General features: G+C 48.9%; 2 protein-coding genes across 3 annotated transcripts; one reads left to right on the forward strand and one right to left on the reverse strand.

Annotated features, from left to right (window-relative positions):
- Nucleotides 1-331: 331 nt before the first annotated feature.
- On the forward strand, nt 332-814 carry HSPB9 (heat shock protein family B (small) member 9; the record flags this gene model as incomplete). The annotated part of the gene is made up of 1 exon (XM_081161038.1): nt 332-814. One exon carries the CDS (start codon nt 332-334, stop codon nt 812-814), a length of 483 nt encoding a protein of 160 aa, XP_081017164.1.
- A 1184-nt stretch (nt 815-1998) lies between these two features.
- RAB5C (RAB5C, member RAS oncogene family) lies at nt 1999-23763 on the reverse strand. Of its 2 annotated transcripts, XM_081161851.1 has the most exons (7): nt 23608-23708; nt 14220-14433; nt 6045-6299; nt 4378-4529; nt 4054-4176; nt 3082-3175; nt 1999-2595 (listed from the first exon to the last, which is right to left on the reverse strand). In XM_081161851.1, exons 3-7 carry the CDS (start codon nt 6208-6210, stop codon nt 2480-2482), a joined length of 651 nt encoding a protein of 216 aa, XP_081017977.1. In that variant the 5' UTR covers nt 6211-6299; nt 14220-14433; nt 23608-23708; the 3' UTR covers nt 1999-2479. The 2 variants fall into 2 exon arrangements, with proteins under 2 accessions (XP_081017977.1, XP_081017976.1); XM_081161850.1 differs by lacking the exon at nt 14220-14433 and having other exon boundaries at nt 23608-23763.
- Nucleotides 23764-24491: the final 728 nt, after the last annotated feature.

Consider the following 24491-nt stretch of genomic DNA (forward strand, 5'->3'; position numbering starts at 1 on the left):
TTGGTAACAGCTCTGGCCTCCTTTATCATATTCAGTTGGGCCCTCTGACTGAGGTGGGGAGGGGCCCAAGAACAGGGCAGGATCCAGGATAAAAGCAGCAGCAGGCTTGCCAAGGCAAATGACAACCTGATCCGCGCAGGTAGGACGTGCATAGCTGACCCCGAACTCTGAATGTCGAAGTGAAGGGAGCCCTGCTGAACAGAGCAGAGCTGCTGAGCAGGAGTGGAGCTGGGCGTGGCCAGGAGGACCCTCCTCTCTCTTGTCCCCACCCTGCACGAGCGCAGAGCGCTGTACTCAGCCTCGTGCCCTCGGACAGCAGTTGCTCACTCCGATGCAGCGGGTCGGCAGTGGTCTCCCCAAAGGGTACCAGGTGGCGTCCCGGAGTACCAGCGCAGCCCTCGCACAACAAAACCAGTTGGTCACACTGCCGATACAGCTGCCCAAGGATGATGTGACAGCTGTGCGGGACAATGTCCACGCGGAGAATGGTTTCCAGATGAAGATGGATGCCCAAGGCTTCACTCCGGAGGAGCTGGTGGTGCAAGTGGACGGCCAGTCCCTGATGGTGACGGGCCAGAGGCAAGTGGAGAGCTACAGCCCGGATGGGGGCAGCTACCGCGTGGCGCAGAGGGTGCACCGCCAAATGTTACTACCGCCGGACCTGGATCCTGCCGCCATGACCTGCTGCCTAACCCCCTCGGGCCAGCTGTGTGTCCGAGGCCAGTGTGCGGAGCTGCCTTCCCCTGAAGCCCCAGCAGGACACTCCTCAAGACTCAAGGATCGCGGTTCTAAGAAGGGTTCCAACCTAGTCTGACCCAGTAAACCACCACCATAGTGAGCAGCAGCCTTAGAGTCCGTGGTCTTTTCTTGGGGTTGAGTCAGAAGTGGAGGTGTAATGAAGGTGAGGGAGACCAGAAAGACACCTTAAAGTGGTGGTCCACGAAGAATCAGGCCTCTGTGGTCCTGGGAGAAGCTAGGGGGCAAGGGGAGGGCAATGTGCTCCTGCTCAGCTCAGCTTGGACCAATAGCCCTAACCCTTAGCGGCAGAGAGCAGCAGCGCCAGCAGGGAGCAGCAGAGAGCCGGGAGGGCCCAAGAGTCATCTAGTTCCAGAGCCAGCAGAGGGCCCACAAGAGTCCAAGGAACAGATGGCTTGGACCTGGTGTTAGGTTGCTATCTCGGCCTTATGAGCAGTCCAAAGTTCCAGAGGTCATTGGTGTTCTTCAGGGAAGAGGGTGAGAGGACCCAGTCCCTCACAGTCCTGATACAGATTAACCAAAAACCCCAAAGAACTTGCTTCTGGTGTTTCAGAGACCAATTACTTTGTTTTTCTTTTATGTGTGTGTGGTTTTGATTTTGAGACCAACTATTTTCAAATTCAGACTGCACATCACCCCAATTTATCCTGGAGGTCGTAGGGGAGAGGAAAACACAGGACCCTCAACTTCAAACAGTGAGATTTGGTTCCAGGTCACTCTTACTCCACTCCCATGCCATTAGCACCGGTAACAGTAAGGGCCTCTTTTTTTGGTTCCCAAGACCACTATCCCCTCACATGGGGTTGGGGGGGCAGCTTTTGTTTAACAAGATTTAGTGGTCCATTTTAAATTCTATTAAGCTAGAGAGGATACAGTCTGATAAATTCTGCCAGAGAAAGACAAGACAAGCAGGAGGTCGATCCATCGGCTGACTATATTGACAAGATACTGATTGGTTACATGTTGAAGAAAACATACAATACAAAATACAGAAAAAGTTGGTTCCATTCCCTCCCACTTCCCCCCTTACCCACCCACCCCCAAATACTCATCATCGTGATTTGGTCAGAACAGGGCTCAGAGCCAGAGGTCAGGGTGACCAAGGATGAGGGGAGTGGGGTGGGCTGTGGGCAATGGGTTTGTGGTGGTCACAATAATGCTGTGGTTTCTCTCCCAGCTGTGAGTCAGGGGTGAGGGGGGACTGCAGCCTGATGCCAGCCAGCCAGCCAGCTAAGGGAAGAGCTGTCTCTCCCTTCCCTAGTCCCTAGGGCCTGCCCCATGGCCCAGAACCAAGCATACTCCAAACAGTAAGGATATGGATGCTCTTGCTGAGTCAGCTAATCAGCAAGAGGAAAAGAGGGTAACTGCTCCAACCCCTGCCTCCCCATATACAAGGGTGGGGGAAACAGGGGCACGTGGCTACTACCAGCAAAGGGAGAGTGGGAGAGCAGTAGAAATGGCAGGTAGTGGGAAGAGAAGATCATATATATTAAAAAAGTGACTTAAGACTTAAAATTGAATTAGTATTTGTACAGAAAGGTGCAGGCGGAATAACTCACTCCAGCCTATGAACAAAATTATATGGAGAAATCATGGTGGACCCCCTCCCCCTGCCCCCCCTCCCCCTATGGAGGCCCGAGTAGTTAAGTGCGATTGGTTAGAGTGGATTCCAGTTGGGTTGTTCAGGCGGAGGAGGTGGGGGCAGTGGGCAGGCAAGGGGGGCTCAGTTGCTGCAGCACTGGCTCCGGCTGGCTGGGTTGTTCTCCTGGAGGTCCACACCTCGGTTCCGGCCTGGAGCACCCGCTGTATTCTGGGGCTCATTCTTCGGGAGCTTCTTAGCTGTTTGGGAGAAGTGGAAAAAAATGTGTTTGTGGGGTACTCCAATGCCATCTCCCTAGTCCACTTGAGTAGAATCTGGCATATTGAGGGCTTCACTTCTATGTGCCAGGTGCATTCTGAGTGTTTCAGAAAACTGAGGCAAAGATTAAATGACCTGCTTAAGAGAGTTAATAAGTGGTAGAGCTAGAACTCGAACCTGGCAGGTTGACTTCAGAGCCAAATGGGCTAAAAAATCCTAAGTAGTGGGGAGGATGGTGATATCTGGTTTTAGATGAGTAGCAAGCTAAAAGGTCAGGAAGTGAAATGTTGAGACTTTGGTCCAGGTTTTAGAAGCTTCTAGGGTGAACTATCTATATCAGGGAGTCAGATGAAGAAGAAAATGACTTTATCAGAATATAGAAAATAGTGGAAGATCTATTGGTAAAGGGACCCCACAGACTTACTACAGAATAGCAGGCAATGAAAGGGGGAGGAGAGGCAGCTTACCTATTGCCATGAAAATTTCATTCACATTCATTGCTGTCTTTGCTGATGTCTCCATGAACAGCAAACTGTTGTCATCTGCATAGGCTTGTGCTTCCTGATTTGGATGGAGGTGAGAAAGTTGGTAGGAGGAAAATGTTGAGTTGGCAGGGGCTGGGGCCCAGAATAAAAAATCTTCCCTGATTACAATGCAGGGGTTTTCAGGCCTATAGCTCTCCACTCTGGGTTCCTGCAAGAAATCTGCACCATACACCCTTCTCCCCACTTTAGGTACAGCACCTCTCAGTTCACAAGATGTTTTATGCACGTGTCCCTATGTCCATTCTGCCTTCTTGCTCTTCAAAGTCACTAGGCTAGGAAATACTTATAGAAAGTTATCCTACAAATACAGTTGCACATTGAACAAAAGCACAGAAGTATGTGCATACTGACTGCAGCATTGTTTCCAGTCTTTTGCTATTACAAACAACCGCAAAGTCCATCAGTTAGGGACTGGTAAAAAAAATATATATATACAGCATGTAAAGCACACTCCCATCTATGTAAAGAAAGGGATTCACGCACATGCACATATTTCTGGAAAGACCAGAAACTAAGGAACTTGGGGGAAGGGAGACTGAGTTTCTACGGTTAGAGACTTAAATTTAATTCTATATACCTTCTTGTACTGTTTAAATTTTACTATGTGCATGTATTACATGAAAAAATTTCTTTTTCAATAAGTTTCATTAAAAAGTTTACAGAAAAGTAAGCAGAAACTTCAGCTACCCATATGCACACATACCCCATTGCCAAGAAACGAGGAGAGGCAAATGACAATTCCTTTTGGCCCAGGCTCATGTCACAAGAGGAGAGCAGATAAAAGTGGCCCTGCTGTGCCACCCAATGTGGCCCTTCCTGAAGGCCCTGAGTAGCCTGGGGAAAGCCCAGTGCAGCTGGCTTACTCCTCCCCCAAGTCCTGTCCATCCCCCACACCTGGAATTCCACGGCTCTCTTGCTGGCCAGGTCTGCCTTGTTACCCGCCAGCGCGATGACGATGTTGGGGCTGGCCTGCCTCTGTAACTCCTTCACCCAGTTCTTGGCCCGTGCAAACGTATCCTGGGGAGACAGGGCTGGAATGTCAAAGGGACAGAGGAGGCATTCTGCCCAAGGCCACTCACTAGAGAAGCTCCAGCTGGCAGAACCAAGGTATCTAAGATGTCACCAGCCTGAAGATTCTAGTGAGAAACCCCCAAATGACAGAGGAAACCTGCCCATACCCACCCAGAACCAAAGACTGAGAAGTAAGAAAATCTTTACTGTGTTGGTGATGTCATAGACCACGATGGCAGCCTGGGCCCCCCGATAGTACATGGGGGCCAGGCTGTGATACCGCTCCTGTCCAGCTGTGTCCCAGATCTCAAACTTGACTGTTGTGTCGTCTAAGCAGACAGTCTGTGTGAGGAAGGCCGCTGTAAAAGGGAAGGTGGTGTTACCAGGCAAGAAGGACTCAAGAAGCCACCCCCACACATCTCCACTGTTGCATCCAGGCTCTGCACTCAGAAGCCTGCTGAGATGGGCACAGAAAAGCAGGCCTGAGCAGGGCAGGCGGAGTTTGCATTTTTGTATGTTTCGAGGAGGCTATGGAGGAATGCACAAGCTCTACAGACCCACACTTGGCAAGGGTGGGAGAGGGGAAGCCTGCTTGCACTTGAGGCATTTCAGGAGCACTCTCTGAAGAGGGATACAAGGGGCAGGAGAGAAAAAGCCCAGGGGAATCCTGGCTCTAAGCTCAGAAGGGTGGGCCCACTTGCCTTCTTCCTCTTCCTCCCTCCCCTCAGAGAGCAGTCCCGCTGGAAACCTCCCTAGTCCCCTCAGTTTGCTCCAGCCCAGGGGTGTTGCTGGCTTTCTGTTTCCTGAAGACACTCTTACACACTTAAGTTATGCGGGGGACCCCTGAAAGTACACACTGTTCTACTGCCAGGTGGAGGCTCACTGGCCAGCTTCCTAACTGCCCTGCCACCTTCAGGTATGCTGGGCTAGCCACAACCCCCAGCTGTGACCTCGAACCATTTGTGATTGGCCACCTGTGGCCTGACCTTCAGGAAACACAGTGACCACATCTTTGGCCTGGGGAGGCAGGGGAACATGCAGCACTTGTGCATATGCTTCAAGGAGGAGTTCCAGAGCTGGGTCAGGCTGGCGGGAGTCCCCTTTGCCCTGGGACCCAACAGAGGATGGATCCCAGGGCTCTAATTTTGAAAGTCTGCTCTCCTATCTGCCTTCCCCCCACCTCCCTGAGGACACGGGGCATCGCCTCACTTCCCCCTCTCAGGCTCCCGACTCAAGTGCTGAGGAGGCAGCAAAAGGCTGCTGACATGGCCCATTTAGTTTCCAGCTGCCTAGAAACCTCCTACCAACCTAGAGAGTAGAGCAAAGATGACTCAAACCCTGGTACTCAAACCCTCGAGGTTTGTACTGGCTACTAAGGCAGGAGGCCGAGCCCAGACCTTTACATCCTAAATGCTGACCACTGGAAATCAATGGCAGGCTCTGAGCTCGAGTAAAGGTCAGCTTCGGAAGCACCAGCCCACTCACCAGGCCATTTCCCCATTTTGGAAAGTGGGAGAGGCCAGAGCAGATGCACTGCCTAGCACAGTAAGAACCTGCAGGAATCTAGACCCAGCTTCTCCCTTCCTAGAGGCTGGGTCTCTGGAAGGGTCTTCGCCAAGGCCACACAAATAATAAAGATGGAGAACCAGGAGAGGAAGCCAGTTTTGACTCCCAGCTAATTCTTACTATACTAGAAGCTTCTTGGGACTTTGGCAATGGAGGCCAGCTACTGGATTTGATTCCAGGGCCCAGATGAGAAATGTCGCCACCCCAGGTGTGTTTAGTCTCTCTGGGCAGGCAGCTCCCCTCTCCTCAATGCCAAGGCATTTCTTTGGCCTTCCTAAGGCCACCCCTGCTCCCTTGTGCCCACTCACCTCCAATTGTGCTCTCCTGGTACTCGTGGAATTGTCCCTTGACAAAGCGGAGGACAAGGCTGGATTTGCCTACTGCAGACTCCCCCAGCAGGACCAGCTTAAATTGACAGATCTTGTTCCCAGCAGCTGGTCCATTGGGTCGTGCTGCACCTCCCCGACCCGCCATGGCCCGTCCCGCTGTAGTGGTACCAGTGAGCGTGAGGGCAGGGGCCAGTGCTATGCAAAGAGGCACTTAGTGGGAACGGGGGCCTCCAACTGCAAGGGAGAAACCAGAAATACTGGGTTAGTCCAGAGACTGTTGCGCAGTGAGCCCTTCTTAAATCACAGGTCTCTCCCTCTGCCCTCCCTGATGACCTGGCTGACTGTCTTCTCTCATCCCAACTCCCTGCTCTCCATCCCCAGAAGTTAGGAGAAGAGCCCTGACTAGGCTGTAACACACATATATTTGCCCTACAACCATCTGAGTAGTAAAAAGAAGTGGTCTCTTAACTTTAGGCTTATGCTTCTGAGCAAACACACTGACCTCCCTATCCCAAGTGTGTGCATTCACATATAGAGAAACACATGCAGGAGAGGAATGAGCATGTGCCAGCCTGGTGACAGTGGAATCAACAGGCTCCTTGGGTACCAAAAAATCGCCCAGGAAGACATGAGGATCTAGGTCAACAAACAATGAGCTTGCAGTCTGGTAGCTAAGATCATAGCCCACCTCTGTGCAAAGCCAGAGCAAAGCCAACCAGGGCACAGGGAGTCCCAGGAGAAAGCTCCTCAGACAAGGTGCTCAACCAAGCTTGTTGGCTCTCAGAGACCAGGGCCTGGCCAAGTGCAAGTTGTTATTAAAACAGTCATTTTGTTCTGCCATCTCCTGAAGGACTGACCAACTTTCTCAGTCTGAGGCTGGACTGTACACTGAAATTAAAGCCTCATACTGAGCCTCTTCCCCACAGTTATCTCATTTTTATGGGCCAGAAGTCTCACACACATTAAAAAACAAAACACACACAAAACCAAACACACACCAAAGCCAGAGCTCTGCTGGCAATCAGAACAGCTGCCAAATTTCCCTTTTAAATAGAGACCTCAGTTCCATTCTCTATTGGCAGAGGCAAAGGGTGACGCAGAGAAAGAACAAGGGGGAGGTGTGGGGGTGGCGGAGACAAACATGGGACACCAAGACTTGCACCTCCAGCAGTTGGTGTTCCAGCAGGGGCATCTTAGTCACTCAGTTAGTGATAGCTTTGGAGGTGCAAGCTTTTTTTTAAGTTTTGGAACTTAAAAGAAGGATGAGGAGCCCATCTTCAGAAGCCTCTAGAAGATGTATATTAAAAGCTATCAGAACATCACAGTGTTTTACAAACAAGTACTGTGAGTAGGTATCATGTCCTGAACACTGTAGAGAATTTGAACTCAAGATTGAAAGAAAAGATTTTGATTAGACTGCACTTTGCATAATGGAGTCTATGTAGGAGGGGTCTCTGGAACAGGATCCCAAGGACAGCCCCAACCTGCCCCCTGAGCATGGGGAGTACATTCCCTTGCAGTCGGGATAGGACAGGGGTGTAAATGGGGAGGGGGACGTCTGTAGGAAGCAGTGGTCTACACTGTGTGAGAAGCTGACAGCAAAGGGCTTGCTTTGTGCAACCTCAAATCGTTTTTCACGTCCAAGTTCTCCCAGCAACGTGTTTAAAAAGTTGAGCTTCAGGAAGAATGATTCACTAACCAGGAACAAGAGTTTCCTTTCTGGACAGCACCAAAGGAAAAGAGGTTTGAAATGGGGCCACCTCTTTCCCAAGAGTACAAGGAAGTTAGAAGGGGGGGGAGGGGAATCTCAATTAGTGACAAGAAGTGCCAGTTTTGAAATATTTTATAGTTTAAGATGCCTCCTCTTTTCACTCCCATCAATGGTTTTGCAAGACTCTATGGCCCTTGAGACAAAGTTGTGCTTCTGGCTTCTCTGAGATGCCTTCCTCACAATGCCTGGTACATACCGGGAAGTCAAAGAGTGCTTACCACATGAAATAATATTCAGAGACAGCTAACATTTACTGAGCACTTGCACAACCATTATCTCCTTTAACCTTTAAAACAAAGGCTATTTCAGATGAATAGCCTGACGTTCAGGTATTAAATGCCCTGCTCAAGGCCACCCAGCATACAGGTGAGAAAGCCTGGTCGGCAAACTGGGGTTGCCTGCATGCTCATTTGTCTCCCTGCCATTCTCCCTGCTGTGGAAGAAAGATGGAAACAGTGCCCACCCCATGTTTGGTTTTGGGTTGCTGGTTAAATGAGACTCTCTTTTGGTGGTAGCAGCTTTGCTGGCCCAGCAAGGTCTGGCTCCAGTGGACAATCACTGTGATCCTGCAGTCCCTAAGTACTCCCAACAATGGGAGGAGCCACCCAGGGGCAGGCAGGGCTACAGCAACACAGAGAAACCATAATGGAATTACAAATTGGTTATTACTATGAATCTAAGTGACACAGAGTGTGGCTGGGGAACTAGAGAAGGAGGTATGAATGAGTGGGGAGAGGGAAACAGATGATAAAATCCCCGATTCTAAAAACAACAAAACAAAAAAACCAAAGCAGTTGGGACCGTGGCTACCAGCACCTACAAGACAAGAAAAATAGAGGTAATATCTAAGCCTTGTCCCTATCAAACCAGTGGGTTTCCAAATCTGCCCACACAGAATCTTATTTTTAACAAGTCAGAAGGAGAGACAAATAACTCATGCACTGGCTCTTGACTTTGTCTGCACCTCAAAATCACACGTGCAGCCAGTCCCTGGAGGTTCCAGTGAATACTTGGAGGAGTGCCTGGTATTCATTTTTTTAAAGTGCTGTAGGTGCTCCACCTGGCACAAACTGGCTGGTGACATGTTCTGCCTGGATGCTGGTCACGCCGTCCAGAGACACCTGAGTAGGCACACCCAGCACTTTTTATGGCCTGCTGCCTCGTGGTTTTCCTGGCCCCACTTGGTGATCACATAAACAGAGTTGGAGAACCTTCCCAGACAGTAAAGCACGGAGGAAGCTGATTTTGCCATGAAGGGCACACCCAGACAAGGGGGTCTAAGACAGGAGAGGACCACACCCAGAGCCCCGGGAAGCTTTATGCCCTCCCGTCTGGAGCAGTTGGTAAAGGTGAATTCATGCATGGAGCTGGACTGCTGTCTAGGGGAGGGAATCTCACTGTGGGGATCCTTCCTCCTGAACCAGTGGCAGGAATCGTCCTCGGGTACAGTCAGCTGATGGAATTAAACCAAAAATGGTATAGTAAATGTCTTCTTTCGGACAAAAATAAAATTATCTTTAAGAGCTAAAGTATGGTCCAAGCTTCTTTTTTAAAAAAAAAAAAATCTTTATTGATTCCAGAGAGAGGAACGGAGAGGGGGAGACAGAGATAGAAACATTAATGATGAGAGAGTCGTCATTGATCGGCTGCCTCCTGCACGCCCCCGACTGGGGATCGAGCCGGCAACCCAGACACGTGCCCTGACCGGGAAATCGAACCGAGATCCCCCGGATCCTAGGTTGATGCTCAACTGCTGAGCGACGCGTGACCGGGCAGGATCAAAGCTTCTTATAAGATACAGACAGGGCCAAAGGTAATTTTTAAAAAACCAGCTTCTTCAGCGCCAAGAAAAACACATGAGTAGGATGAATTTCCTCCAGGATATTTTCATGAAGCTGCTGAAATGGGTAGAGTTTTGGACCCATGACAAAAGACTCTCTTCCCCCACCCTCCAAATCAAAACCATGGTTGGTTCAGAGGCCACAGAGAATGAACACTATTCCTAATCTCATATCTTCCCAGGAAATGAGGCCGAACGCAAGACTGGGGGTTATGCTGCGCCTTTTACCACAATGCATATGAAAGGGCAGGAGCGATCCAATCTCCTAAATACTCCGGCCCTGTGGGTATAACAGGCATATGCCCAGCCAGTTCTGGGGCCAAGGGCAGGAGACAAAGAGAAAGGAAAAGAAGAACATTGCTCTTCCTTGCTTTGGGTTCATCTGTTCTGGATACTCTAGGTCAGTGGGTCTCAAACTTTTTCATCAGAATCACCTTGGGCATTAAGAAAATAACCCTGACCAACTGAATTAGAACCTGGAGGTAGGGTCCAGAGGTGGAGTCTCTTCCCTAATCCATGAAGTCACCCATTTCATACTTTGTGTCCTTCCTGGTGAAAGGGCGAGCAATTCCAGCTGATGGGTGTCTCTCAGGCTTCCTGTTTGCTTCAGCGATTTCCTCTAACTGACAGTCCCAGCACAGCTTGGATAGTGAGCTGATTAGGGAAACCAATCAGAATCTGTTGACCAGAGGCTGGGCTGGAGACTCCCTCACTCAAGGCTCACTCAAGGTTAGCTGGAAAGGGGGAGGGGGCGAGTGGTGAGAACCAAGTGACCTTACCCAGCCCTCCCCTGGAAGTGGCTCTGGCCAGTGACTCTTTAGCTACACTTTACTCTAGAAAAAAGCATTCCTGAATATTTAACAACACAAGAGTGGGGCTAGAGAAGACAATAGCAGAAGCAACTTGTTAGCTTAAAGAGAAGGAAACAGGATATAGGAAGAAAGGTAATTTGGTTCAAGGCTAAGGTGGAAGACATTTAAAAGCTCAGATCAGCTGGGGGATATTTACCCACAGACTCAAGAACACAGTTCTTCCTCAAAGGGAGAAAATCACCACTACAGCACACAGGACCAGAGGGCCTGAACTACAAGGGCCTCACAGCAGGACTATAAGGGCCTCTCTGGCTGGCTGCAGACCCAGAGGAAAGAAGAATCTGAAGCTACATAAGCCATGAGCCACTGAAGTATGCACTCGCTGTTCATCAGTGCAACCCAGGTTAGGACTTGGGAGACTGAACCAGGTTTGGTTAAAGCCTGGCTCTACCGTTTATTAGCCAAGTGACCTTGGCCAAATCAGACAAGCAATCGCTGTCAGCTCCAGTCCCTTATCCATAAAATGGTAATACCAATCGCATAGGGTTGTTGGAAAGGTTAAATGAAACAACACATAGCATACATGGCACAGTATTAGCCTGAAGGTAAGGTTCCAACAGGGGGAAGGTTTATTATACTAAGGGGCTAACTAGTTTTGACTCACTGGTTGTCAAAGCTTGAAAGGTCCTTGAAGACCTAATCTTCCTCTTCCCATTACAAAGGAGGAGATAAATGTGAGGCGAGGTGACCTGCTTAGGGTCGCAGCCAGATGGTGGCAGGGCCCAAGCTCAGGACTCAACTCCAGCAAGGCTCCCTGATCAGATAGAAAACCCAAGAATATTACCAATACCATTACATCCACTGTAAGTAATGGGGACTGCCACCTTCTATGAATGCTTTAATAAAATATGGCTTTTAAATATGAAAAAAATGAGGATTTTCCCATAGGACCTATGTCTCCCCTGGACAGTATAACAGGGGAAGCTTGGCCCTGGAAGCCAGGTTGAGATTTAAGAAGCACTCTGATGGGGTGTGTCAGGCCAGGGCTGGGCCTCCTCATCCCACCAGGAAGTAGGGGGCTTAGGGGAAATAGTAGGAAAGGAAGGGGGTGCTGTCCTTACACAGCCACAGCAAGATGACTCCCTTTCCAGGGGGAAAGGAGGTAAATCATTCCAGAGGGGGACTATGAGTGATGTGGGTCCCATACCACAGGGCCCTTGAATTTTCCCCTAGCCATCTAATTCTCATAACTGGGATCAGTTTCTTCTCACTCCCCTGTCAATGACAAGACTGCTGAGACTGAGTGCGTAGACTTGCACAACACATCAAAGCCCCAATGGAGTCCACAAGAGCTCTAGCTGAAGCCACCAATTCCACCAACACCTGCAAAAGGGACCAGTGTACACAGGCATCAAGAAGTTTAAATTCTGCATACCCATGACCAAGTGGTCCTTTACCACATTGTCCAGGCTGAACCTGGAGCTCTGCCCTTTCCCTTGTGCTAAAGGACTGATGTGTCACTCAGGACAGATACTAAGCTGGGTTAGTCCCTTGAGGGACTGACCCCTAGCTTCCCAGAGCCCTGCCCCAGCAAGAACACCATGAAATCGTTCTGTGAGTTCCAAGCTGCTTTCTCAGCTCTTGACAACAGATGGGTTCCCCGGGGAGGCTGAGAGAAGCAGAGTCAGCACTAACTTCAGGCCAAGGATGGAAACCTCCAATCCCTGTTCCCTCTCTTACTGCACCCACAGGGAAGAAGGCTGCTGGGGTAGGTGGTATATCTCCATGTAGCTGCTGACACAGCTTGGTCAGTGTGATCTGCCCTTACTGTCCACAGAAGGGCCCCAGGATTCATGGGCAGCTCTGGGATTCTCATTCACTGGTCCTAATGGCCAACAGAAGAGCCAAGCATTTGGGTGACAGGGAGGAAGGCCAACCGGACAGAGGACAGCCTACAGCTGTACCAGCAAGGCTTGTCCTGCCTACTGATTCTAAGAGGAACCAGGGCCCTAGGCCCTAACAGTGACACTCCCAAGAGATTATTCTCCCTAACAGGGCCTGGTCTCTGATTCAGCACAGCTCTGTCAGCAAGGCTGTGGCAGATTTTCTGGTCCCAACTAGGGCAGCTCTGTAAGACACCTCAAGCAAAAGCTCTATTTGAAGTCTGGCGCTTTCTGTAGCACAAACTGACACACACATCCAGCTACAGGGCATGGAGGGAATGGGGCTGAGGCTGTGTGATGGCTCACACCCCACCACCCAACTCTTCACCTGCCAGTACCAAGTGGGATGCTAAGAAGAGAGCCAGCCAAGCACAAGGTCTTTCCTAGCTCCAACCTACACCTGCCATGGTCTCAGGATGGAGCATAAGTTATGTGAAAGCCAGTAGGATGGATGTAGGATCCCTGCTGATCCACAAGCCTCAAAACTACCCTATATTTGTTTTAATTATGCAGTTACTATTTAATTAGGACAGTTCTAACCAGAATCTCTTCAACACAGGGCCCACCTTTCCCTCTGTCTCAGGAGGATCTCTGTAGGGGCCAGGAGTACCAGCCAGGACAGCTGTTACTTCTGCTGCTGCCCCAGGTCCAGAACGACTCCAAGAACCTCTGCTGAAGGTCAGGGTCATCAGCAGCACCTGTTCATCCAGCCATTCATACCAACAACTGCAACAGACACCTCTCATAAACCTTTTCTGTCTTTACAAAAAACAAAAAAAAGAGGGCAGTTTACTTCACTGCCCTCTTTGTCTTGCCCTCAGCTCCTAAACAGACAGCAGAGGACAGAGGTTGTGTTTGAGAAGAGAGCAGGGTAAAAGAATTGAGTATCAGACACCAGTAAACCAAATTCCTCTTGCTCAGCTACCACAAACACTGTGGTGAGAGGCTTCCCAAACAACAACAAATGAAGTTAAAGTTCCCACTGTGGGACCTGAGGGACAATGGCTGCTCTCAGGAGCCTGGGTGCCAAAGAACAATATTTTAGGATGACTTTTTCTTTAACTTTTGCTAAACAAAATGTAGAATGGTGCCACGTGAAAAAATCAGGTAACGAATGAGTCTGAACAAGTTTCAGTGAATGAATCACATTCTATTTCCATGGCCCCAGATTTTCAGAAGACTGTTGTGGGTGGTGGGGATAGAGAACTTAGGGGCATGAGGTTTGGGAGTAAGAAGGTGAGAAAAATTAAGGGCATTGTTGCAGATGAAAAGAGTCACAAAACAAAATTCTTGAAGGCTGGTCTATGTGGGTTTCTTTTGTTTTAACAGCACATAACATCAAGCCTGACACACAGTAGGTGCTCATAAATGTGGTGAAGCCCCTGGCTGGCATGGCTCAATTGGTTGGAGCATCATCCCATACACCAGAAGGTGGGAGGTTTCAGGTTCAATGCCCATTGGAGTGGAACATTGTTTGGCTGCCTCCTGCACGCCCCTACTGGGGATTGAACCTGCAACCTGGGAACGTGCCCTGACCAGCAATCTAACAGGCAACCTTTTGGTACACAGGACGACGCTCAACCAACTGAGCCATACCAGCCTGAGTCATTGATGTTTCTTTTTCTCTCTTCCCTCCTCTCCCTAAAATCAATTTAAAAAAAAGTAATATCAGTCTTTAAAAATAAATAAATAAATAAATAAATAAATAAATGTGGTAAAGCGAGCCTGAAATATAGGCCTGGTTCAGTATGGCAAGTAAGTGGGGCAGCTGAAGGCTTAAATACACACCCATCTGCCGAACGGCTGAGAACGAGCCCAGCAGAGGAGACATCTCACTATCCCAGGTAGGTTCCTTCTGCACATGGGTGAAGAGCACAAGTGCTGGAGTCCGACAAACCAGTTCAAGTCCTGAAGCCACCATTTACTAGGGTGACCTTGTGTTGTGTCGCTGAACCCATTTCCTCACATGTGAAGTGGAGAGAACAGTATCCACTTCCCAGGGCTGTTGGCAAGAGGGTGCATGTAAGACTCTTAGCAAAGGACCTGGCTCAGAGCAAGCACTCAATGAATGTTCTCAGGGCAGGGAAGCTCCTGCCCCTCAAAGCCCCTATGAAAGAAGTAGATTCCTCAATCGAAACCTTCAGGTACTATGCACTAATTCCTTTTGTTCCCAGTTTCCCTGGACTTCTTCATTGCCCCTCAGCTGGAGAGAATGCTGAACTGGACAATTGCTATGGTCTGAATGTTTATGTCCATCCAAAATCCATGTTGAAATCCTAATCCCCAAGTGATGGTATTGAGAAGTGGTGCCTTTGGGAGATGATTAGGCCACAATAGCAAAGCCCTCATGATTGGGATTAGTGTCCTTTTAAAAGAGGCCCCAGAGGGCTCCCTTGCCCCTTGCATCATGTGAGGACACAATGAGCAGTCGGCAGTCTGCAGCCCGGAAGAGGGCCTTCATCAGAACCCAACCATGCTGGCACTCTGATCTTGGACTTCCAGTTTCCAGAACGGCGAAAAACAAATTTGCTTGTTTATAAGCCACCTAGTCTGTCGGATTTTGGTACAGCAGCCCAAACGGTCTAAAACAATTTTCACCAGTGTCCTAGAAAAAAGACTAGCTCACACCTGATGTCCTGTGTCCCATCAACAATCCAGCCTTATATTCTCTGAAGACTGGCTTCCAAAGCCACAAAAATGGAGGGAGAGACCACCAACATTAAAAAAAATCAGCACTGAGGTGAAACCCCAAACCAGGCAAACTATAGCCCCTTAAAAAAATGGCTGCACAACAGAGCATCTTAAAGCCCAAATGCCCTCCCTCCTATCTTAAAGCCTCTTTCAGGAAAGGGAAGAAGTAGTTCAGTTGTGGAGAGGGGGAAGGGACAGGACTAGGACAGCTGACAAAGAAACCAGAGTTCCTTTTAAAAACCAGGCTGAAAATACTAGGGGTTTGAAAATTGGCATCATTAGTCACCACAGCCTTCTGAGTAGCTCAAAGAGCGATCTGATGACTAGGAAAGCAGCCAGGGTTAGGGAGGCCACCCACGCCTCCCCCATGCCTGGGATGCTTCTGACAGAGCCACCTGAAGGGGACACACATAGAGCTATGAATAGAAGGCAAGAGGCTTGTAAACCAACTCCAGTTAAGATTCCAAGTTAGTGTTTCCAGTAGGGCTCAAGTTACACATCTTCAGAGGGATGACAGTACAATAGAAGGATTTAAACTAGTCAATGATTCAGGATTACAGCTCAAAGTGACAGCCTGCCCCGAGGCCGCCTAGAGCCATAAGCTCTGTACAAACCCTCCCAAAGGGACAGTCCATTTTTTGAATGGCAGCAAAAGAATGCTGGCCCAGACCATGGGGACTCTCTTATGAGACCCAGGGTCCTGGCAGGTTTAACTGGAGAACTTAGTGCCTGAAATAGAGAACGATTATTACCTCATCTTCCCAACTGGACAGTAAGCACCAGAGTAAACACCAAATCTCACCATTTCTGGATCAGTCAAAGCACTAGGCAGGGTACGAGAAGAATGAATGCGTGAGTAGAGAAGCGATAGTCTGCTATTGGGATCAACTCCCAGGATTCTCACACAGTGGATCTGTTTTTTAAATCCTCACCTGAGGATATGTTTTTTTTATTGATTTGAGAGAGAGAGGAAGGGGGGAAGAGAAAAATATCGACCAGTTATACACACCCTGACCAGGAATTGAACCCTGGAACCCTTTGGTGTATGGGATACTCCAACCAACTGAGCCACCCGACCAGGGCTCACACAGTGGATTGCCCAGGTGCATCTCCACCTTACCCAACCAGAATCTTCAGTGACTATGACTAACAATCAAGAGAAGAAACAACTTGGACCCATCCACATAACTACATTAACATATCTAGAGGAAATGTTTGCTAAAAAAGGCAGTCGCCTTGGAGAGACAGCTTGTTCTAGGACTGGAGCAGGAAATACACAAGGTAAGCCTGGAGTATCTCATAGTGCTGAAAAGTAAGGAAGTGCTCAAAACATGAAAACCAAACACCCTGACAATGATGGGGGTAAGTCAAGGTGACCTGAAAGACTTCCCAGTGACCAACGCTGAAACACCTTAAGCAATAAAATACAGTAGTACTGGATTGTAAACCCAAGTGTAAAATACATATCCATGAATCCATACTGATATAAACTGGATAAACAAACAGGGAACACAGACAAATCTCTTATGTACAACAATTACAAATAATTCATGTAAGTACGCTGCCCTCAAGAAGAGGAGCATAATTCCCCACTCCTCAGCTGTGGGCTACACATAGAGATTTCCATCCAAAGAGGACAGTAAGAAGGAGGAGAGACAGCAACTTTACAGTGAAGAAATCTGCCAAACATCACCTCAGCCAGGTGACCAAGGCTGATATTCAGCGATAAGGCATGTTGATTGTATTTACCCTTGATAATGATGTGATGAGAACGGCACTTTACCTGTGATCTTCCTTCCAAAACCTCATATTTATAACCCCAGTGTAATCATGAGAAAAATATCAGACAAATCCAATCGAAAGGCACGCTATAAAATACCTGACTAGTACTCTTCAAAACTGTCAAGGTCATAAAATACAAGGAAAGCAGCCATGGCCAGTGTGGTTCAGTTGGTTAGGCACTGTCACGTGTACCAAAAGGCTGCTGGTTTAATTCCCAGTCAGGGCACATATCCTCACCTGAGGATATTTTTTCCATTGCTTTTTAGGGAAAGTGGCAAGGGGAGGGGGGGAGAGAGAGAGAGAAACACGGATGTGAGAGAGACACATCGACTGGTTGCATCCCGCACCAGCCCTGATTGGGGCCAGGGATTGAGCGTGCAACTGAGGTACATGCCGGAATCAAACCTGGGACCCTTTAGTCCATGGGCTGACACTCTAACCACTGAGCCAAATTGGCCAGGACCATAAAAATATTTTTTAAGAAACAAAAAATAATTCTAAGAAACTGTCACAGCCAAGAGGAGCCTAAGGAGACATGATAGTTAAATGTCATGGATCCTGGAACAGAAAACAGACATTAAATAAAAACTAAGGAAATATGAATAAAGTATGGACTTTAGTTAATAATAATGTATCAACATTGGTTAATCAATTGTGACAAATGTACAATACTAATGGAAGATGTTAATAATAGTGGAAACTGGGTATAAGGGTTTGTGAGAAAACTGTATTACCTTCACAATTTTTCTAAAACTATTCTGAAATAAGTTTATTTAAAAAAAAAAAAAGGCAGCCCTGGCCAAGTGGCTCAGTTGTTTGGAGTGTCGTCCAGTACACCAAAAGGTTGTAAGTTTGATTCCCAGTCAAGGCACATACCTAGGTTGCAGGTTCAATCCCCAGTTGGGGCATGTGTGGGAGGCAACCAATCAGTGTTTCTCTCTCTCTAAAATCAATAAAAACATATCCTTGGGTGAGGATTTAAAAAAAAAAAAAGGAACAGGACAGGGGAGTTTAAAGGCCACACCTTGGGAGGTCTGCTTTCATCATGCCGATCTGACAGCTGCTGGTGCCACTTTCTTAAGCCCACCCTCTCAAGAATGAGCCTTATGCAGATATGTAAAGTAGCACCCACAGACCAGAGTTATAATCACTTCCACTGACACTTGCTAAGTCCTGGCCTAGGGTCCCTACTGTCTCGCCACACACAGCTACAGAAGCACAGCGACCAGATCCACACGCTGTAGAATTTGGTCAACAGGACTGTGGAGGGCCGAAGCCATGCTCACCTTTTCCTATGAAACCCTTCAATGGAAATGGAGGTGTGGAAGCTCCACCATCTGAAATTTAGTTTGTGACCTGTCCCTGCCTCCTCCCCACCTCTTCTCTCATTTATACCTAACATTCATCCTATTGATCTGTTTGCTCTCCTACCCATGGGCAACTTTCTGGTGGATGGACCAAAGAAATGGCACCGGCTTTGGGATCAGATGGATGTGAGTGTGAATCCCAGGTCACCACATCCAAGATGCGTGAGCTTAGGAAGTGTTAGATGAAATGGGTAGGCATTTGCTTCAAGGGCAGGTGTGAACGTCTGCCCTTAAACAGCCACAGTGGGGGCTACTATGCTGGGCACCATGGAAGGCCTGGACACACTGATGAAACAGGACATGATCAGTGCCCCTACAGGGCTCACACTCAAGACAGGAGGTAGACAAGGAGCAATGCGAGGAGAGCAAAGGGGGGAAGAAAGCCCTTCGCCTACCTCAGGAGGGAAGGCTTCATGGAGGAAGTGACATTCCAACTGAACTCTGAGAGAAAGGAGGGAGGTGTGGCTCCCAGGCAGGTGAGGTGGAGAACAGGCTTCCAGGCAAAAGGGAAGAACACAAAGTTAGCCCAGAGGTGGGGCAAGGAGGGGCTGTGCTGCATAAGGATCTCAGCACAGACTTTTGACTCTGTCAGCTGCACTGCCACTTACTACAGGGCTCCCCACCGTAACATGGGGATTAAATGCAGTACCTTCCTCCCGGGACTGTTGTGAAGATCAAAGGAGTCAATGCATGCAAAGGGCTCTGGAGTGCCTGGCACATATGAAACAAAGCTCAAACAGTTTAGCTTTTACTTGAATTATTGTTTCTGCATGCAGGAGATGAAGACATTTACTCTGAAAACTAACCTCTTATTATACCAGACTATTAATGCAGAGGACGCCCTACAAAATATTCTAATTCTCCTCTGTCAAGACCCTTCAAGACACTCTTACCTGGATTTTGGGACATCCTAGTTTACAAATCCTACCCGAAACAGTGTTTCTCAAATGGCCTCAACAAAAGTAACCCTGACTCAAGTTAGGGGAAAAATATGCAAATCTCAAGGAATCTGGGAATTGAACCCAAAGAAGTCTGCTACAACCAAAATATTGTCAAGTTTCCTGTTTTAGCTTAAATTCATGCAAACTTAGCATTCCCATTTATAATAGATCCAGGACTGTTTTTAAATGAAAATGGTTAAAACTGAGTAAGACTGGCCCTGGCTGGGTAGCTCATTTGGTTAGACTATCATCCCTCTATGCCAAGGTTGAGGGTTCGATCCCTGGTCAGTGCACATATAAGAATCAACCAACAAATGCATAACTAAGTGGAACAATAAATTGATGTTCTCTTTCTTTTTCCCTTCCTCTCTCTCTGTAAAATCAATATGTAAAATTTAAAAAAAAAACAAAAAACTGTAAGACTGAAGTGCCTAGAAGATGCAAAGACATCTAGTCTGTGGTTCTAAGTATCCACAGCACATGGCCCCAGCAGGATCTAAGAATCCCAGTGGGAGAAGCACAATCATGTCCTTAGTTAGCAATGTATTCTGTAAAATGGGAGTACAACCCACATCAATTCTGTTTAACATCTCTGAAACAAAAAAATATGTGAAACCACCCAGCAAAGCACTGGGTATCACAGTGACACTTGTTACAAATGTTGAATCAGAATCATAGGTGTAAATTATGATGTGCCTTCAAAATCCCATGAATCCGCCCTGGCCGGTGTGGCTCAGGTTAGAGTGTTGTCCCATGCACTGAAGGGTCATGGGTTCAATTCCAGGTTAGGACACATACCCAGAATGCAGGTTCAGTCCTGGTCAGGGCTTGTTTGGGAGGCACTGAAGGTTTTTGGCTCCAGGGACTGGATTTACTTTATATTCTTTTTATTTTCTGTTTCTATGTAAGGCTGTCAAATGTATCACTTAATTCATGTAAATTTCTATCAGGTGTTCTGCAGAGAAAAGCCTGGACCCTCTGCTCTGCCCAACTCTTCCACTGGATTCTCACATCAATGTGACTCTCTTTCCCTCTCCTTTCCTCTCTCTGGAATCAATGGAAAAAACATATTCTCTGGTGAGGTTTAAAAACAACAACCCTATGGACCCAAAGAATTGCTATTTTGTTGAGTATCTATTCTGTGCCAGGGACTGGACTAGCTCCCTTTACGCCTTGTTTCTGATTCTGTAAGATATTTTGTATCCCCATTATAATGGAAGAAACAGAGGCTCAGGAAGATCAAGTAACAAGCCCAAGGCCATGCAACTGGTAAATGGGGGAGTCCAGATGACAACTCAGGTCTGACTACTCTGTTTACAGGGCAAGGGTTAGAAGAAGAAAGTTCTAAGTACTTGCTTGGTGGGGCTGAATTTAAATTTATGCTCTTGTTCTGTTGCCATGAAAATTCAAGGGAAAAGAGCTCTTGGTGGAGAGCTACAGTCTTCCTACTTGCAAGCAGTAGGCAGCACCAAAGGGCAATCAGGGGCTAAACAGAGGCCAGCTCTGCTGGTTCCCCATGCCCTTAACTCTGCCCAGAGGGACCCCTGAGTCCACCCACTTTTACTTTCATTTTCTAGCCATCATGACCTTCAGGTTCCTAAGAAATTAATGGCATGCAGATGTCAGCAAACTCTCAGGCTCTGAAGAGTACTGACTTGGGACTCATAACTGCCATGTTCTCCACAGGCAGAGGAAAAGGTGGTCAAGAAAGAGGCTAGGAGGGTGGGGTAGGAGTGGGGAAGAAAACCAGAAGCAGAGGAGTACCAATGATGAAGAATGCTGAAGGGTCTGTACTTGGGCCACTGCCTGCTAACCTTGCAGATTCATTCCTTTAACAAAAAGACCAAAGGAGGGGCCACTATTAGGAAAGATGAGTCACATTTATTGATTTTTAGAGAGAGGAAGGGAGAGAGAAACATAGATTGTGAGAGTGAAACATAGATTGGTGCCTCCTGCACAACCCCTACCAGGATTGAGCCCACAACCCAGGCATGTGCCCTGACCTGGAATTGAACTGGCAACCTTTCAGTGCACAGGACGATCCCCAACCAACTGAGCCACATTGGCCAGGACTAGATGAGGCACATTTAATCCCAAATCCCAGCTCTACCACCTTCTAATTGTACGTTCTAAGGCAAACTACTTAAATTCCTTCAGCAGCATCTCTAAAGCGAGGTACAAATCTCCCTATCTCCTAGGACTCTTGTGAGGAACATGTGTGAAAAGAACTTTGCAAGTTGAAAATAATTTCTAAAAATTAGTTGTTACTGCCCTTCTATAGTATAAAGGCAGAAAAAGGCCCACTAGTTAGTTGTAAGAGGCAAGAGAGGAGAGGAAGGGCATCAAAGAGGAGGGACTTCTATCCCACACAGAGCCCTCTCTCTTTCTGCCAAGCAGTGTCAGATCTCTTGAGATTTCTGGATGCCAGGAGTGGCTGCCTAACCACCTGGAACACTGGTGCTCTCCTTGTGTCTTTGAAAGGGAGAGCTTCTCTATCAAAAACCTATTTGAGAATCAGAGCTGGGAGAGCATGTCCAGACAAAGAAGGTGCCCTCGAAAGACTGGCCAGCCTCATCCTGGGACTCCCAGAGAGTTCCAGAAACCAAAGCCTACTACTGAGGAGGCAAGTTTGGTCAGCAGTCAGACCTGGTGAGCAGTCAGGCCTCTCTGACTCTGCCCCTCAGGGGCACAGGCTGACCAGATTAGAGAAACTAGGTTGCCCATAGAAGTGTCCAACGACCCTCCAAAGAAGCCCACACAGATGGAGAGCTTGTGAGCTGACTGTTGATCCTAATAAGAAAGGTGTTTTTACTGTCCAATGAAAAATGAAATAAGTGCATCCCAGGTCTAGTTCAAAAGTTTGTATGAATCAGACACTGGTTGACAGTCCAGAAGTAGTCAAAAAGATCTCAAGGCAAAAAGACTAGCACTTGTAAGTAGCATCCAAGGGCAGCAAAGATAGCCTAGAACACTGAAGAGCTACAGAAATTCCCAGTGATTGAGTGGCCTTCCCTCCCTTCCTCCGCTGTAGATAGCTAGGGTCAGCCATGGCCTCAAAGAGTCAGGCTGCTCTCATTAAGATACAGTCTCTGGCCTGTACTTTGGTCACATAACAAAGAACCTCCCAGCTTGATCTGAGACAGCAGCCATTTCACACACCTAAGTCCCAAGCAATAGACAAGGATCAGATGTCAGCACGGGCTGTCTCTTGGAAAGGTTGGGGGGAATCAGCACTTTCTGGCATGTATGGGAGTTCCTTGGAACTACAAAAATTAGCATAGTAAGAACCCAGAGGTGCCACTGTGATCTCAATTTATTCTGCTGTAATCTACAATTTGTTCAAGCCCAGAAAGGACTGGGGTAGACCTGGAACTAGAAGTGGCCTCTACCTGTTGATAAGGGAGGCGTGTGTGTGCATGAGTGTGCGTGTGTGTGTGTGTGTGTGTGTGTGTGTGTGTGTTTGGGGATGTGAAACAGAGAGCCCAAGACCCTTCAATTCCAGGCTCTTCACTTTTGTGGTGTTTTTTTTTTCTTTCCTCCCTAAAGACCAATAGACAGCAGTCCCAGGAGCAGCAGTCCCTCTGAGGCAGCTGGGAAACCACTCACGTGCTCTGGGTGGACAGCCCTGAGCCTGGAGCAAGGGGGAGGGGAGGAGGGGAGTGAGAAGGTAATGAATGGGCAGATCCACCCCGATCAGTAGCTGGAATTGAGCAAAGCTCAGCTAAAATTCTTAGAGGCAGGAAGGGAGATACACTCAGAGGACAACACAACTAGAGAACAACATCAACTAGAGGGCAGGGCTGCGGGCGAGGGGGCAAGACAAGACAGCTCATTCCTGCTTAAAGTCCGCTGAGATCCCGGTTGGCTCTCTGGCCTGAGGAAAGAGAGGAAGTGCGGAGCTGTGGGAACCCGTGCTGAGGAATGGTCTCACCTAGGACCCCCCCCCCCCCCGCCGCCCTCCTTCCAGGAAATCGACGTAAAATTCCTCCAGGGTCTGAGAGGCAACTGTTTTTGTGGGACGGGGGACGACAAACGGCGACAGACAGCGCTCCTCACCGCCTGTAAGAGAGAAGGGGGCCAGGCTCCTTCACACCTGGCAAAGACTCCTCCAATCCCGGGAGCAGAGGGAGCGGAACTTAGGGTCTCTCCCTCCCGTGACTAGACTGGACAGGCCAGAGGGGAGCCATGAGAGTTTCCCAAGGCTCACGAAAGGCAGGTAAGGGAAGGAAAGAAGGGATCCCTTTTTGGCCCGACGCCTGGGGAACTCCTTAAGAGGGGGCTACGGGTCGGGGGAGGGGTCAGTCTCCCTCTAAGCCGGGATGGGCGGGAGCAAGGGTTAGCCCGAAAACACCTCAACGCGAGCGAGACACTGGGTCCCGGGACAGGGACACTCACGGCGGCTCCGGGGCGGCGGCGTTACTTGGGGCCGGGGCTCGGACAGGCTCCGCTCCTCTCCCCCCGGCGGTGTCTCCGGCCTCCACTTCCGCCTTTCAGCCGCTCCGGATCCGGATCTCCACCTCCGACCCGCCCCTCAGTACTCCCCAGGTGACTGACAGGGCGTAGAGACCAATGACAGGCACTCTTGGCGGACTCGCAAGCCTCGCCCGTGGAGGGCGCGGGAGAGGCGGGAGCGCGCGCGGGGGACCCCGGGACTTGTAGTTCGCAGCGCTGGGAGGAGCCGGTGGCGGTCTGGGACTTGGGCGTACGGTGGAGCTGGCTCCCTGCGAGGCGGAGCCCGGCCGGGAACTTTTTAAGGCCCGGCCTGCCAACCGCGTCACCCCGGGTTGCAGGCGCCCCGAGGAAAAGCGGGCGGCGGAGCGTTGGAAGAAGGCAGAAGGCGTGTGTGTGCAGAACTGGGAAAGGAAAAACATGGTGTGAATGAATATGCACCCGAGGCCGCGAGGTCCAGTCCCCTGAGCTCTCGCTAATCCTGAGAAGCCCCAGTCTGCACTTTCGGGCTAAGTCAGCTCTGGGAGGGAACCCGATTGTTGGGGACATTCTGTGATGTGGAAGGTGGTGGAAGCGCTGTAGGAAGGGTTCTCTGGAGGCTGCCGGGTGCGATCAAAGGGAGAGCCCCTGCCACTGCCCAGCGGTGAACTGGGACCCTCCTCCTTTGGCTTGACTCCAAAACACAGCAGCATTACCTCTGCCTCTGCCTGGCCCCACACCCAGCCAGAACCAGCTCTTGTTTCTGATGCCAGATACAGAGTCAGACCACTTCTGCTTTGCCTCTCACTCATAAATACAGATTAGAACCACTTCATTTGGCTCCACCTTGC

This window comes from Miniopterus schreibersii, assembly GCF_964146895.1.
Source record: "Miniopterus schreibersii genome assembly, chromosome: 16".
Classification (NCBI taxonomy): Eukaryota; Metazoa; Chordata; class Mammalia; order Chiroptera; family Miniopteridae; genus Miniopterus; species Miniopterus schreibersii.

What these genes read in the sequence shown, in the direction of transcription:
- RAB5C (XM_081161850.1), bottom strand. Translation starts at nt 6,210, where the DNA reads ATGGCGGGTCGGGGAGGTGCAGCACGACCCAATGGACCAGCTGCTGGG. An exon ending in TCTATGACATCACCAACACA is followed by an intron (nt 4,177 to 4,377) that starts GTAAAGATTTTC and finishes CTGTCTCCCCAG; the next exon opens with GATACGTTTGCACGGGCCAA. An exon ending in AGAGAGCCGTGGAATTCCAG is followed by an intron (nt 3,176 to 4,053) that starts GTGTGGGGGATG and finishes CATCCAAATCAG; the next exon opens with GAAGCACAAGCCTATGCAGA.